Source organism: Numida meleagris, chromosome 12, assembly GCF_002078875.1.
Source record: "Numida meleagris isolate 19003 breed g44 Domestic line chromosome 12, NumMel1.0, whole genome shotgun sequence".
NCBI classification, from domain to species: Eukaryota; Metazoa; Chordata; class Aves; order Galliformes; family Numididae; genus Numida; species Numida meleagris.
In genome coordinates, this window is record NC_034420.1 from 13,285,053 (window position 1) to 13,300,643 (window position 15,591).

The 15,591-nt window shown below is 45.4% G+C and overlaps 1 protein-coding gene across 1 annotated transcript in view; it reads left to right on the forward strand.

The window, feature by feature from the left end:
• Positions 1-15,591, forward strand: part of ADAMTS2 (ADAM metallopeptidase with thrombospondin type 1 motif 2) — a 169,587-nt gene that overhangs the window by 138,696 nt on the left and 15,300 nt on the right. The window contains exons 8-13 of the mRNA XM_021410855.1: positions 453-596; positions 2,489-2,621; positions 4,045-4,158; positions 11,098-11,243; positions 12,625-12,800; positions 14,933-15,066. Of these exons, the coding sequence (XP_021266530.1) occupies positions 453-596; positions 2,489-2,621; positions 4,045-4,158; positions 11,098-11,243; positions 12,625-12,800; positions 14,933-15,066 (847 nt within the window). The remainder of the gene's footprint in view (positions 1-452; positions 597-2,488; positions 2,622-4,044; positions 4,159-11,097; positions 11,244-12,624; positions 12,801-14,932; positions 15,067-15,591) is intronic.

The window sequence follows — 15,591 nt, forward strand, 5'->3', positions numbered from 1 at the left end:
GGTTTTTTCCCATATTTGGCTACAATTGCAGATTAATTCAAATTAAGCAACTTCTGAATGGCTCCAGTTAGGAGTAGGAATAAATTTCATTTAATACTCCAGGTGAGGAGATCAGATCCTTAATCTAGAAATGGATTCATTTAGCCATAGTTATTCAGAAACATACGTACACAGAAGTCCAAAGATGGCGTTTTCAGTCTATTTTGAAAGTGGATGTGGAGTTAATCACGTGGAAGTACTCTTAAGGGCCAGTGCCTCTGTAAAGGAGCAGCCCTTTCACTTCAGTGTCACCCTGTCTGTTTTCTCATCGCTTTGCTCACGCGGAGCTGGGCTGTGGGATATAAGAGCGTGACCGCAATCACCCACAGGCAAAATTTGGGAAAGGAAACTGTTTGGACACTTGGAGTTCATCTCCAGTGTGACTGTGCTTGCTCTCTCCTGTGCTGGGGCAGTTTAGGCATGGAGCACGACGGCCAAGGAAACAGATGTGGGGATGAAGTCCGCCTGGGGAGCATCATGGCCCCCCTCGTGCAAGCTGCCTTCCACCGCTTCCACTGGTCCCGCTGCAGCCAGCAGGAGCTGAATCGATACCTCCAGTGAGTAGCTGATCAGCAGCCTCTCTTTGATTAGCAAACATCTAAGAACAACTCTGCTTTTAGCATTTGTGCAGCGTTTGTGCTTTATTCTTTTATTAGTTACTCGAATGGGGTTGAGTAAGACAAAGAAACCCACCCCCAGCCTACTGGGAAGCAGATGGCTCCCATGGATTGCAAATAATAAAGCAAATTGTCAGTGAGTTTGATTTCAGTTCATCTTGAGTAGCTCTCAGTTCATTTAGTTTATATCTGTGCATTTCCAGCATGGTGGTGGTGTGTGGGAGACACCGGTGCTCACCTCCTTGCTGACTTTCCTCGCTCCCTCACATGAGCTCTTTGCAGGAATGCCTGTGCTATCTTACAGATACCAGATTTGGCTTCAAGAGCTGTTGATTGCTTGTGATAACTGTCAATGAATGATGAGATGGTGCTCTTTAAAAATGAAATTCTGCCCTTTATAAGTTCTTAGAGGTCTTCTGGACCTTAATAGATTTCTAAAGAAAGAGCATGATACTAGAATTAATTTTTCAGTGGTGTCTTTTTGTTTAAATAATACAAAAATTTAATAAATACAAAAGCTATTTTATGCTCCAGTTCTTTTAACAGCTCATTCATTTCCCTTGCCTTCTCTTTGGAACGGGACTTTCGTGCATTAGAACTGCACCCAAGTTCCCTGACAAACTGACATTTATGATCCTGTTTTAGCCCTTATAGAAAAGATCTCCCCCTTGTTATGTGCAAGGTGTATAGGAAAAATACAGTGAAATTCTAGGATACACAGCAAGAACTGAAAATAAGTAGTAGCAAAATTAATGAAGTAAACACAAATCATTCTTTTTATTATCTTAGATACCCTAGGTATGGTAATAAGGAAAGGAAGTATTGTGAGAGTTGTGTGATTGTTTCAATTAGCAAGATCCTTTAGAGCATTATCCATTAAATGAAAATCATCTGGTTTAGATGGCTGCTTTACATTCTTTTAAATATAGCTGTCTTAAAATATCTTATAACAAAGCAGAGCCATGATTTGCTTTGAAGTAAATCCTCAACATTCTGCTTTCAGCTGTTGGTATCTTGAGGGCGACCTGAATGATTGCCAGAATAGAGTTGGGTAGGGTGTCCTCCTGTCTGTTAAATAACTTGGAGACAATTCAGAGATACTGCCTACTGTGAGGCCTTGTGAATGAAGCAGTGATTACAGTGAGTTTACCGTTCTGCGATATTCTCATCTTGTTTTCCATGCACTTTAGTCAGACCTGATCCTAGCACGTCGTACGGGAAAACCCCCCGTATTCATCACCTGGAAAGGAAACTTAGTGCAGGTTAAGGATGGGGCTGAGAGATATCAGGAGAAACAGAGGGAACAATCCTGAGCATTTATGCAGGCTAGGAAGTACTCGTGCTTTTAGATGAGTCACTGCTTCTCAGTAGGGGACAGGAGCATGGCAAGCTCAGCAGTGTTCCTGGGTGGTTACCGTGGCTTCTGCTTCTAAAACTGCACTCAAGATGCAGTTGCAGGTGGTAAGGAATTCCACGAATGGAAAAGTAACTCAGTATTCTTTCATTCTTGGTCTCATGTGGATTCTTCCTTTGGTTCCTTTTTCATAGGGAACCTGGGAACCAACAGGAATTTACATGCAAGCTGTGTGGAAGTTACAATGGAAAGATTTCCAAACCCCTTCCCCCCAAAAAAAAATCCCAACATAGAATACATTAGAGGTGGATACAACATGATAAAGTTTACGTGAACATAATTGCAATGTTAGATTCTGTCCATGACCGGAGTCTGAGAAATAGTAGGCTCTATTTTGTTTGGAGCAAGACGGCACTGAAACCACAAACACTGTGAGTCTCACAGCCCCATCTGTTACTGTAATTTCTGCCTGTTGCAGTTCCTACGATTGTCTGCGCGATGATCCCTTCGAACATGACTGGCCTTCCCTTCCACAGCTGCCAGGAATTCACTACTCCATGAATGAACAGTGCCGTTTTGATTTTGGTTTGGGCTACATGATGTGCACAGCTGTGAGTACTTAAGTTCAGCCTCTGCTCTTTCTCATCCAGGAGTGTTGTAAGTGTCTCTGAAATGTCCTGAATAGGAACAGCGCAGTGAAGCCCACGAGGGAGGATGTTGTGCCCACTTAGCTCTAAGCAAGAAATAACAACTTAATGTTGACAAATATGTTATTTTAAGAACCTCTGCGCTTTCTTCAAAAACTGGACTTACAGAAATGGCTATGCTGTAGTTGCATAAACACTTCTAGGCTTGAAGCAAACAAGCTTGCTGTATTGTGGAGCCTCCTATTGCTGGCAGCTAGTTATTTTGTTACAAAACTCCCACCCTGATGAGAAGGAGATGGATTTGGTGTCACATCTTGTAGTGCTAACACAGGGCAGTATGCTTTTATGTTCCAGTTTTGTGGGAAGAATGATGCGTTTTGATGCCTAGCTTGTGAAAATAAGCATGACAGCAAAGAGAACAACTTGCAAGGACTCCTGATGATATGGTTGGCTCTGTTATACTGGGAAAGCAGGAGACAAAGCCCAAATTTATACAAGCAAGGCAGGGCTGGTGCACTTTGCAGTGCCTCGGCCTCTGCAGCGGGGCTGTGCCTCCCACCTCCAGCTCCTCAAGCAGGACGCAAATATTAAATGGAACGACATGTTTTCAGCTGGTGTGGCAGCTGCTAACGCAGAACATTGCTGCTTTCATTCCCATCTGCAGGATTATGTGTGCCGAGCTGTGTCTCCAGATAATGGATGAAAACCTTTTAAGCATCAGCTGTAGTTTTGTGTTTTGACACGTTCCCACTGATGCTGCCTTGGAGAAATGTCCCTGTCAACGAGGGTCTTTCCTTATAGCTGTTCTCCGGAGCCTGGGAGGCTTTCTATTCTTTGTTCAGAGCGGCCAAGAGCACGTTCAGACGTTACAGTCTATTATATTTCGTGGTGGGCTGCTCTCATTCTCTGCGTGCCAAGCACTTGCAATGTAGGTGAAATGGTGAGTTACTCATTGGGCCCGAGGTCAGACTTCCACCCTCCCGAGAGGAGCGGCTCGCGTCCTTCTCCCATGGGTACTCAAGTACTGTTTGTTCTGTTTGTCAAATGAAGCAGTACCATTTGGAGAAACTGTAAGAAAAGGCAGCGTGTGCCTTATCAGCCAGGGAACTGGTTTCCCCCTTTGCTCAGTCTGCCTTTGGCCACTGGTATCAAGCTGTTTTTGCCCAGTATTATTCCATTGACTGCAGGCAGGATCTCACCTCAGAATCACTCTTGATTTTTGCAAGTTCAGACACACTTATTTCACAGTGTTCCTCAGGAATTAGCCAGCATAGCTGACACTTGAGAGCTGGATAAGGAAATCCAACCGCGTGCTGCAGTTTTGCTTGAGGTTTGAAGTCAGAGCTCCATCAAAGCATCACCCACTTTGATTCTTTTTGTGTTTCAGTTTCGTACATTTGATCCCTGTAAGCAGCTGTGGTGTAGCCACCCTGAGAACCCCTACTTCTGCAAAACAAAGAAAGGGCCTCCGCTGGACGGGACCATGTGCGCACCAGGAAAGGTGGGAGCGGGTGCCGTGCGTGTTGGAGTCTGTGTGTGTGCAGCTGGGGATGTTATCCTTAAAACCAAGTGCAGAAATGGCAGGTTTTTCTCTTCCCAGTTTGTTTTTACAAATACAGGGAACAGAGGACTGGAGAATATAATGGGGAAGGTGTAAAGAGAAAACCTCGTGACTTTTCTTAGTCCCCTCCATAAGGCTTCGGGGAAGGTTTGGGTGCGAGCTGCATTGCAACTTGCCACTTCCCAAGTCCCAGTTTGGCCAAAGATGGGGTCGATTTAACAAAGGAAAAACTTTCTGAGGACTTGAAATCAGCTGAGATGTGGGGCAAACTCCTGAATTTAATAAGGAGGCATGGGCCGGGGCTGGTGTGTGCTGCATGACATCTTTGTCTATCAAACCCAGTCTTCGGGCAAGGCATGGCAGTATCTGCACACTTGTGAATTGCCCTTGGCTTCTCAGCAAGTCGCTGTAGAGCCAAAAATGAGGAAATTTTCACTTGCCTGGTCAAAGTGCATGGTCAAAGCATTGTATTTGTGTCAGTGATGTAGCAGTGCCAGTTGGCCTCCATGGTGCTGAGGGGGCTGAGCTGTGAGGTCCTGGAGACTGCGGCCACCGCTAAGGCTGCAGTGCCTGCCCCGAGGGAAGGGAAGGACGTGGGAGTTGAGTGAGAGCTGGAGAGAGCCAGCATGACCATGGAGAGGGATGAGCAGCAGAGAAGGGCAGATCTGCGTAGGTGGATTTGCTTGATGAGAGTCAAGGGAGGCGTGAGGAACTGTGAAGGGAAGGAGCAGAGTGCCAAGGGCTCAGGCAGCTCCTGTCCCAAAAGCCTCCGCCTGCTCCAGCTCTCAGTTACCCCTCCGCGGAGGTCACGCTGTGCACGCAGCGGATCTGAATTCCTTTGAAGTCTGCTGAAAAAGCCTGCGTTCGCTGGGCTGTGGGCGCAGGGTCTGAGGGGAAGATGTTGTTGCTACTTGGAAGGATGTTTGTAAAACCCAACGGATGACATCATTTATGTGATAAATGAACCGTATTAGCAACTGCTGTTGTGGTTTGGAATGTCTTTTTTGTGAAAGCATAATGTAATGCTAAATTCCTTCCCTAGCAAGCCATGCTCTAAATAAGCCACTCCCTTTTGGTCCTCTCTTCTTTAGGTTATTTATCTCATAACACCCTTGTTTCATGTTTGAAAATACATACATTTTTAAATTACAGTACACAGTCTCAGGCAGTTTCTTTGGATTCACCTGAGACATTTCTCCACATCTTGGTTTTATATTAAATAAACACATGAAAATCCCAGAAAAACACAACTGTGTTCCACCTTGTCACTTCCCTTACTTCCCCAAGCCATTCATTCTTCAGTATTTGGACAGAAATGAGAATAAAAAAAGAAACTTGTAATCATACAGTTAAGGATCAGTCCAGTGCTTCCATTATAAACAGTCTGTCAGGATATTATGCAACTCAGCGGGAACTTTTTTCTCTGGACTGGGACTTAGGATCCAAGGCTTCAGCGAGCTGCCCAGACAGCAAGGCTGTAGCTCAGTGGAGATGCAAGAGGGGCTGCGCGCATTCCGTAGATGATAGGAGTGTAAGTGGTTTATTCCCAGAGGAGCTGTCCCAGTTTTTTGATAAATAAACTCATTGCAGCCTTCCAGCAGTACCTGAGAAAATGATATAAAATGAAAACCATTTAGTTAGATAAGACCCTGTAGCCTGAGCAATACATTATGAGAGTGTTAGAGTGTTACAATGAACTTCTTGCTTCTCGGCTCAGCATTTGACCAGCGTTCTTATTAGGAGCTGAGGGTGTTTTAACAGAGGTGCATCAGATCAGTCCTTTTCCATCTTTTCCTTTCCTTTTCATCCCTGCCTTTTATTTAGCCTTTCTCTGTTCACTGTCTTCATCAATCTGGATAGAACCAGCGACTCTTAGCGGAAAGCAACGTGACTGAAACACAGACATTGCCTGAAGTTGGGACTCGGTTGCCGTGTGGCAGTCTCTTCCAAGAAGCATCTCCCATGGCGCCTCATCAGCATATGAGGAAGAGAAAAAATAACTTCAAACTGAAACCGCTGTGTTTTTTGGGCTAATGCCAGAAAAAGGGAACACAAACAAGCAATCAGAGATGGTGATTCAAAGAGACCCGTTTGACTCCTGCCTTAGAGGCGTGCAGTTTTCATGATTTCATACCACTAATTCCCAGCGCCTATTTTAAGCTCAGGCCAATCAAGTTGGTGCTGATGTGTCGAAGGAACATCGTGGCTTTGCAGCGGCTGAGAAGTCCCAATGCCTGAAATTGAAGTGATGGTCGGGAGACTGAAGGGGCGTATGGAACTCAGGTGTTTCCCCTGAGCCTGCTGTTCAGATAGCTGGTAGCTGATGGCTTTGCCAAACTCAGCAGATGCTGCTGAGGAGAACCCAGTCCAGCTGCCTCCTTCCTCTCTGATGGTCCATGGCCAAGAACACCTAGGGCAGATGGGAGATCTGCAGCACCCTGTCAGCAGCCATACTGACAAGGGCCACGTCTCTGCGTGCCCAGCCTGCCTTGGGGCGAGGCAGCTTAGAAATGGAAGGGAGATTAGACTTTGTAGTGCTGGATGTATGTGTGTGTGTATGCATGCATATAGATGTGCATTTAATGTATGTAAATATTTGTAAGCTTTTCTCTGCGTGTGTTCATTTGAGAGAAGTTGCCAAAAGAATGAGGTTCTGCTATTGAAAAAGAATTTTGAAGTGAGTTTCCTTGTACAAACGAAGATGTTACATTAATTGACAGCAGTCTAATAGTTCGGTGGGTTTAGTGATAGAAAAGTATAATATTCTCTTAAGGCTTTCCAGCCAGAGAAGAAAACTGCTATTTTTGTAGAATTTTAAAGGAAATAGAATATTTTATGTAGCTCTCAACCTGTTTTTTTTAAGTGGGTTGAAAGGGGAGAGACAGAATTGATTTCCTGAAGCTTCAGTGATGTGGCACCTTGCACTTCTGAGCAGCCACGTTAGCTCCAATGAAATAAGTGACGGCTGTGTGTGAAGCTCAGCACATGGGGAGCGGAGTCTTAATGTGGAACCAGAGATGCTCTGTGAGTTGCCGTGGTTAAACATGCAGACAAGAGGTAATTATGCAAAGCTTAACTGCACAGCATTCTGCACTTAAGGAAAATAAAGCACATACGCTTTCAGCTGATGATTTATTTACTTGTATACAATTCTGTCAGCTCCACCGGTAGCCCCAGGCTTTGGAAGCCAGGCTGTCTTAAGAAATATATCATCAGTTTTCCTTGTTCCATTTTTTTTTTTAAAAGCTATTACTCTTCTGGGGAGAGGTGTGTATCAGCTGAAGCAGATGACTGCCCTCCAGAAGGCAGAAATAAACAAAGTCGCTCATGCAGGGGATGGCATGCTCGAGTCCATCTGCTCGCTGCCACCAGGAGCACAGAGGACTGCACCACCCGCACTCCTGATTTTGTTCCTTGGAGAGAGGTGAGAGCCTGGTTCCCTCCTGTGCCAACCGAGCCGATGTTCCTGGTTAACTTGGCACCTGTGCAAGAGCCCGGCCGGTACTCCCACACTCACACCACGTGGATCAGATTTGCAGTTTTTGCTCTATCAGGAGGAGAAGAGAATGATCATTGAAATAAAAAGGTATTACTCGGAAGAAAAAAAGGGGTTTCTGAAAACACCAAAGTGTGCTCGAAGCAGTCCAGGTGGTTTCCTCCCAAGGACGCTGACCTCTCAGGGCACAGATGGGTGAGCGCTGTGCTGGCCGCCACAGAAGCGCCGAGAGGGGCAGGTTCTACACCAGGAACCACCACTGCCCCCGAGACAGCTCCGTGCTGCAGCTCTGGGGTTATCCCCTACAACTGAGCATTCTCAAACAGATGGAGCAGAGCAGGCCAGCCCGCATGCGATGGGAAGTGGAACTGAAGCAAAAGCCCCGTCCTGACGCAGTGGGGCCGAGTGGGGATTACTGCCATAGCTGGGCTGGGAGGCAGGCACAGCAAGTAGAGAGACTGAAGGAAATCTGCAAGTCTTCTCATGAAAAATGAACATGCAGCTGTGGGAAGCCCATAGGAACACACAGGCTTTTATTTTTTTTCTGGCTCTCACAGCAGTTGTCTCAAAGAAGCGCTGAAAACAGCAGTGGAATGTTTTACTGTGCGAGATTTAAGCTTCCTCTCCTGGAAATTGCACTTGTTTTGGACTGCCCTGTTCGCCAGAAGAACTGGCGAGCCCACGAGAAGTCATCTTCTCTTCCAGTAAGAAAACAATTTGCGCTTTCCCATTTTTTTCCCCTCATTAAAAAAGAGAGATTGCTTTAATATGCTTCACGCTTTAAATGAAAACCCCGCTCATGAAGGGAGTAGCGGTTGGAGTTGGCTTCTTCCCACCCCATTACGCAGTCAGTGCGGTGGCAGTAGGATGGGACAGCTCTCGCATCCTTTATTGCACTGCAGACGGATTCATCTCTGCTCCGTGTGCTCTTCTTGCACAGGTCTGCAGTGCATAAGACGCCATTGTGAATCATTTCATTTTTTGTAGGCTCCTTTCTTTGAGTCCGCAGCCCAGACGCGGCCTGGGGCTGACTCACTGCACACAAACTCGTGGCTCTCCACTTCCCAGCAGGCAGCGCAGGACCGACTTCTCCAGCAAAATCCCATCCTGCTCCTTTCTTTACACAGCAAAGTCAATAACACTTTCCACATTTGCTTTCCAGTTCAGGAACGAGTCACAGTGTCAAACAGGTGGTTTGTTCGTGGTTATTGCAAACCACATCCCCTTGCTTCTGGCTAAAACAGGGGAAAGAGACAGCAAACACAGCGTCATATGTCTCTCCCTCTCCTCTCTGCTGAGTGCTGGATCCTGGAGCATCGCTACGTGGCTCTTGAAGCAGAGTCATGTGGATCTGAGACCTGAGGGATGCAGAACCCTGACAAAAGGATGCTGAAACAAGCAGGGATCAGGAACCAGTGCAGCTCATCTTCTTCCAAGCCCGGCTGAAATTTGACCTGCCAGGCAGGATTCCCCTGCATCACCCCAGTGGTCCCATTCCCACTCAGGGCTCACAGTATTTGCTGAAGCAAACCTCTACAAAGCCAAGAGTACATCGTCCCTGAAGGGTACAGCACTGAAGCTCAGCATTAGCATATTAGAGTTTCGCATTTCTTTTATGCTTTGCTGAATTATCTCTTATTCTGTCAAATAGCTGAGAAAAATCTGCCCATTGCAGCTCTGGAGCAGGATTGTTATAATTGGCTTTGTGGTAACTCATCTTCTTCGTGGGTTTTGACTTTGAATATTTGAAGTCATGAGAAATAACGAGTAGCTGAAACCTAATTTCTGCTCTGTTTTCTACCCCTTGTCCAACCGAATCAGTAGCAAAATAAATTACATGAGTAAAGGGCCAATCGTTGAGCGGATTAGCAAATCGGAAACCTGTGTCTTGTCACCGTTATACTAATGATTCTCTCTTTAAATTCAGCATTATTAATGATTATCCGTCCCTTTTAAATTTGTCTTCCAGCTCACTAATCGCTCTACGCTTACAAATGCTCTCTGGTTATATTTCTTCTGGTTTTGTTTTTGCTGGCAGCATGCATTCAGCCATATGCTCAGCTGGTGCCTCCTGCCAAATTCCCGAATTCCAGGGCTCGTTAAGCTGTGTAAAATGTTGTTGTTGACTTGAATGTTAAGGAAAGTAAGTGTCTGATTGCACTTGTTGTTGTGGCCATCTGCGTGTGTGAGCCAGAGCCCTGTCCCAGCAGCCACCAGCATGGGCAGAACGTGATGGCCTCATGCAAAGTTGTCGGTAGTGCTGGCAATGCTTCCCGTCACTAGACTTTTATGTAAGCAGCAGCAATAGCAGAAGCAGCCCAGATCTGTGATCCTTGAGAAGAATTCATCCTGACTTCAGCTAAGGAAGACTTCCTTCGCTAGGCACTGGTGGAAGGATGGTGGCAGATGTCTTTAATGGGAGGAGACAGTAGTGAGGGTCATAGTCATAGAGTTCCCCCAGCTGGAAGAGGCCCATAACGATTATCAAGTCCAACTTTGGGCTCCACACAAGACCACCCAAAAATCAGGCAAACTATCATGTCTTCACTTGCTTTTTTTTGCCTTGTATCCTGCAAGATCTCATTAAAATTGATGGATATAAGCATAGAGGCTACGAAGACTTTTAAAGAAATGTGTAATCGCCTTGTGGGTTTGGGGCATTTAGGAAACTCCGTGTTGAAGTCCATGTAGAACCAACTACTAAAAATTGGGTAAGAGAAATGAGAAAGCCATTAGAGATGCGAAAGCCATAGGCAGGGAGTGATTGCTCCAGAACGGGGCTGTGCAGGGCAGTGTTTGGTGAAGGGTTCCTGGCATTCTGGTCAGCTTTACTGAGTCTTCAGTGAGACTGCGAGAGTTCTCTATGTCATATCAACAGTGTCTAACATGTGAAGTGACATTATTTTCATGCCACTTTGCTGACCACATTCACTGCCGCGTTACAGGAGCTACTGCTGCAGAAGGAGCTGTTGTCATCGCTGCGTGCAATGGCAGCGGCAGAGTTTTACCTTTAGCCTGCATGGTTTGGGACTCTGCCATTTCTGTTAGATGAATTTCTACCGGTTATGGCGAAATCCCTGCTGTACTGATGGAGGCACGTGATGCTGAGAGTGGGTTAACAAACTGGGCAGTCTCTAGTTCTGTGAGCATAAATGGACGACTGAAATTGTGTAAGTTCGTCAGATCTGAAGGAGTTGGGGATCATGGGCACAGTGTGGTAGCGACTCTCATTGCCTTCTCCTGGAGAGGTGAAAAAATCCAATATTTGTGCCCAGAATGAAAACTGTTGCACCAATGGTACAATTTAGAATCATAGAATCCTTAGAGTTGGAAGGGACCTCTGAAACTCCCACCTACTCATTCTGTACCTATCTCTCTCTTAGCACTGCTTTAAAGGTCACTGCATCTGGCTGACACCGGACATCCTGAAGCAGGATGGGCACTGGGGGGCATGGAGTAAGTTTGGCTCCTGCTCTCGCACCTGTGGCACGGGGGTGAAGTACAGGACGCGGCAGTGTGACAATCCGCAGTGAGTTTGTGATTCCTGTGTGTTTTTCTAACGTGGAGTGAATGCATGCTGAGAATCCTTGCGGAATTACTACTAGGATAATACAGTCAAGGTTGCTTCTTAGATCTCACCTATAGGATACGTTGGCAGAATTTCTGCTTTGGGCCCTTTGGCAAGACCTGAGCCATCTTTATCAGCTAGTTTATCCATCCACTGAGCTGGCTATGCCATTAAAAGGATCCTGAAAGTGCCATTACATTATTGCATAAGTAGTACTTCAGAGCCCTATATGTGTCTTATTCTAGCATGAGTGTGAAATAACGTCAGTAACTGGATTGTATAAAAATATATATTTTTTTAATTAATCCAACTTTTTTAATATTTCAAAAACAAAGTCTTACAGCATGGAATATACTGACATCTTCAAACTGTTTTCATTCCAAGGTGGAGCAAAGCTCCAGAGAGCAGAACCCTCCCCAAAGCTAATCCTAAGAACATTGAATTGTTTTGCTCTGATGACATGGCTCACTGAAATAATGTAAAATGACTTAATTTCAGTAACACTGAAACTATGATATATTTAATATAGATAGGTATGTACAAATGATATTAAATATGTGATTACCCCTATATCATGAAACATCAGGATTATGGCTGCAAGAAGTGAAGCAGTGGGCAGAATTAAATGATTTCACCAAACAATTTTTGAACGTGTTTTGACAGGATGAAGTGATTGAACCTGACTTTAGTACTGAAAATAATCTCATTGTTGATATTAAAAAAAAAAAAAACTCCAAAGCACAACTCGGTTTTGATGATGAAGCCACGTTTTCTGATGGAAATTGTTCTGTTAAGAAAAAATTTGTCAGTTCTAATTTCAGCCTTATTCCATTGGCAACACGGAAGTGACCTTTATGACTGTGGGCTCCGTTTTAGTTGTAGAATCTATTTACACATAGGAATGGCTGGATTTGCTGCTGGCTTAGGAGGGAATGTGAATGGGTCGCTTCACCTGCTTGTGCTTTCCTTTCCCAAACCACACCAAGAGAATGACTTCTGTTGCCTATTTCAAGTGCTTGGAGGCTCAACTTGTTGAAATTGCTCTGTGAGAGAGAAATAGTGACAGGTTTTTAAATGATTGCTTCTTTTATCCCAGCTGTAATGGTGTATATTGAGAGAAACCTTTCTAGAGGCGCCTCCCAACAGAAAGCAAACATCAGAGCAATCATTAAACTAGATGAAGTCCTGATAAAATGTGAGAAGGAAGTACTGGAAATACCTTGCTGGCTTCATCATGTTCCTATTGACATGGCTGGGAGTTAGATTGTGTCTCACAGGGTTTGGTAGGTGCTTGGTTCATCTGTTAATGACTGAACTAACCGTTGCTTTCTGTCCTCTGCAGTCCAGCCAACGGAGGCCGCACGTGTGTGGGGCCGAGCTATGAGTTCCAGCTCTGCAACACTCAGGATTGCCCTAAGGACTTCGAGGATTTCAGAGAGGAGCAGTGCAGGCAGTGGGATCCATACTTTGAGTACCAGAACACGAAGCACCACTGGCTGCCCTACGAGCATGCTGATGGTGAGCGGTCCCGCTTCTTGTCCTCAGTGTGGGCAGTGCTGGAATGGGAGCCTGGAGGTGGGGATTTATAGGGCCTTGGTGTGGCCATTGGCATGGCCAAGTTAGGACTTCGGGCACCAAAAACTGCACACAGAATAATTGTTCACTGTTTCTCATAACACAAGCCCGAGAACATGAAATAGAATTATCAGGTGGCAGATTTAAAACAAACAAGAGGAAGTACTTTCCCACGCAGCACGTATTAAATGGGAAGTCATTGCCACAAGGGTGTTTCAGATGCCAGAAATTTTAAGAGTGGTTTAGGGAAATCTTTGAAAGGTCTATAATCCATCTAAAGCTGCTAAACACCCAGATCCAGCCATGACCTGGGGATCCCTGAGCTGCAGTTAACCTTGAAGAATAGACTCAGGAAAGTGTTTTGTTTTGTTCTTCCATCTTCCTGCAGACGCTGTTGGGCACTGTTGGAGTAGGGCACTGGTTTGCAGGGGAGCTGGGTGAGAACCAGCACGATCATCCTGGTGTTCCAGCATCTTGGCAGAGATCGCCTCTGAGAACAAAAATGTTAATTTTGCTGCTAACTTTTCTGCTTTAACTGCCAGCAGAAGTGCAGCTAATTGGTTTGGGGCATGAAGACCGTTGCCATCCTATTGCCGTGTTGTGCTGAAACCTTGCTTTTAACAAACAAAAAGGCAGATGGCAACGAGTCCCCTCTTGTTTGACAGGCAGTGCAGACTGCTCACTGTTTTTAGGCTGGGTCAGTTCACATGCAGGACAGGGCTGGCATGGCAGGGAACAGGTGACATGTCCCATGTCCCTGAGCTGTGCTTGGCCCAGCACAGGTCTCAGGGAGGGGAAGGGTCACCTTAGGTGAATCCTTTCACATTCCAGAGAGGAGATACTGTCAGAAGTTAATAGCAAATTGCTTGTCATTAATTTGTCTGACTTTTTTCCTGATCAGTTCTCAGGGTCCCCTCATTCTTCTTACGCCAATCTTGTCTGCCTTTTCAGAGCAGCAGATGCAGCCTCACAGCTCAGTTTCATGAAATAGTTTTGCTGGCACCGGGAGAGGGCAAGGAACACTGTGGCCCAGAGACCTTTGCTTCTGCTCAGACCTTCGCTTTGCCTCTGGAGCTGTCTGCTGCAGAGACTGCTGAAACTAATCAGCTATTTTCTATTAAATTCAATGGCTTCTGGGTCAGAAAACAGCTCACCAATCTGAACACTGATGACTGGCCACTGCTGGGTTTCCATATGTCTGTGTTATGGGGCCTTTTGTGTTTAAAGCTGTGTTTAAAACTGCCTTTTGTACAGGCAAGGCATAGCAGTGACATACTTTGTGCGGATAACACAGCCCTGACTCAGAAGTGGCATAAATCCATGCTCTTGACAAGCAGCTCAGCTAGGCACATGTGGTACATTTTGTCTATGGTGGGGACAGGGAGGAGCGTTTAATCCTAATTAATGACAGCTGCAAATTTACCATTCTCACAGAGCAGTGGGAATAAAGCCCTTGTACAGAGCAGTGGTATCTGCTCAGACCTTTGGGTGTTCTCTTTATATCTCCTGCAATGAATGTATTTTATGCATTTGGTGAGGCATGGTGTGTGTGTGTACACATCTATGCCTTGTGCATAGTGTAATGTTCCTATTACATGCGGATCCATTAGGTCTGATGTTATTGTCTTAGGGCTTTTCTGTTAAGGATCTGCACGAGAAAAGTAAACTACCTCTTTTACTAGTGCAGCCAGTGCATTTTTTGCGTGCCGTATCTGTATTGCTCAGCAGTAGCAAAGGTCTCTGATGTACCAATACCCAGTGGCCATGAAAACACCAAGAGCAATAACAAGAACTTCATTTAAAGAGGGCAGAGGCCATGGAACTGTACAGAGGAAGAATGTAATGGCCCTGTGAAGATTTATTTTAATTGAACTACTGTAATTGTGAGCTCATGGCTGTTCTAAATGGTGGGAAATGTGTCCTAAGGTCTAATCACGTTAAACCATCAGAATCTTTATTTGTTTCATCTAATAGAATGGCCGTCTGCTCTTCACTGCCACAAAAAGCATAGTGTCACACAATCGAGTTCAGCACATAAACTATTAGAGCTGACCAAGCACTATTTTCTTCCGCAGCCAAGGAAAGGTGCCACCTGTACTGCGAATCCAAGGAGACAGGGGATGTTGTGTACATGAAGAGGATGGTCCACGATGGGACCCGCTGCTCCTACAAAGACGCTTACAGCATCTGCGTGCGGGGAGACTGCTTGGTAAGCTTTGATGCCTTGTTTCAGAGCTTAGCACTGGGAGAACAATGAAAATGAGTTTTTCTCACTAAGAATGCGTGTTTAAGTAGATCTAATAACACTTCGGGTATTAAGGAGATTTCATTAGGCTTATTGTCACAACATTGTGTGTGATATTCACAGTTGCCATCACACCGCATGTGACTCAATTCCAACAGCGCCTACCTACACAAGGAATATTTCACGCAGTGTTTCAAGAAGAGCTATTACAATTAGCTTTCAACGAAAGCTTTTCCTGCTCAGGTTTAGTGGGGGCAGAATGCACAACAACACACGAACCTGCCACAGCTCTCAAGGAAAGTGGTGCTAAGGTACGGCTGCTGTGCATTCTCTCTGTATTTGATCAGGCTGTTTTAAAGAAATCAATAGCAGCTCCTCCTAGCTGGGGTCTGCCTCAGGTCATCTTTCAGCAGAGCTCGAGGCTCTGACTCAGCAAAGTCCTGATGGAGGGTCCTGCCCTCCCACCGACGCTTTGATTCTCCTGGAATA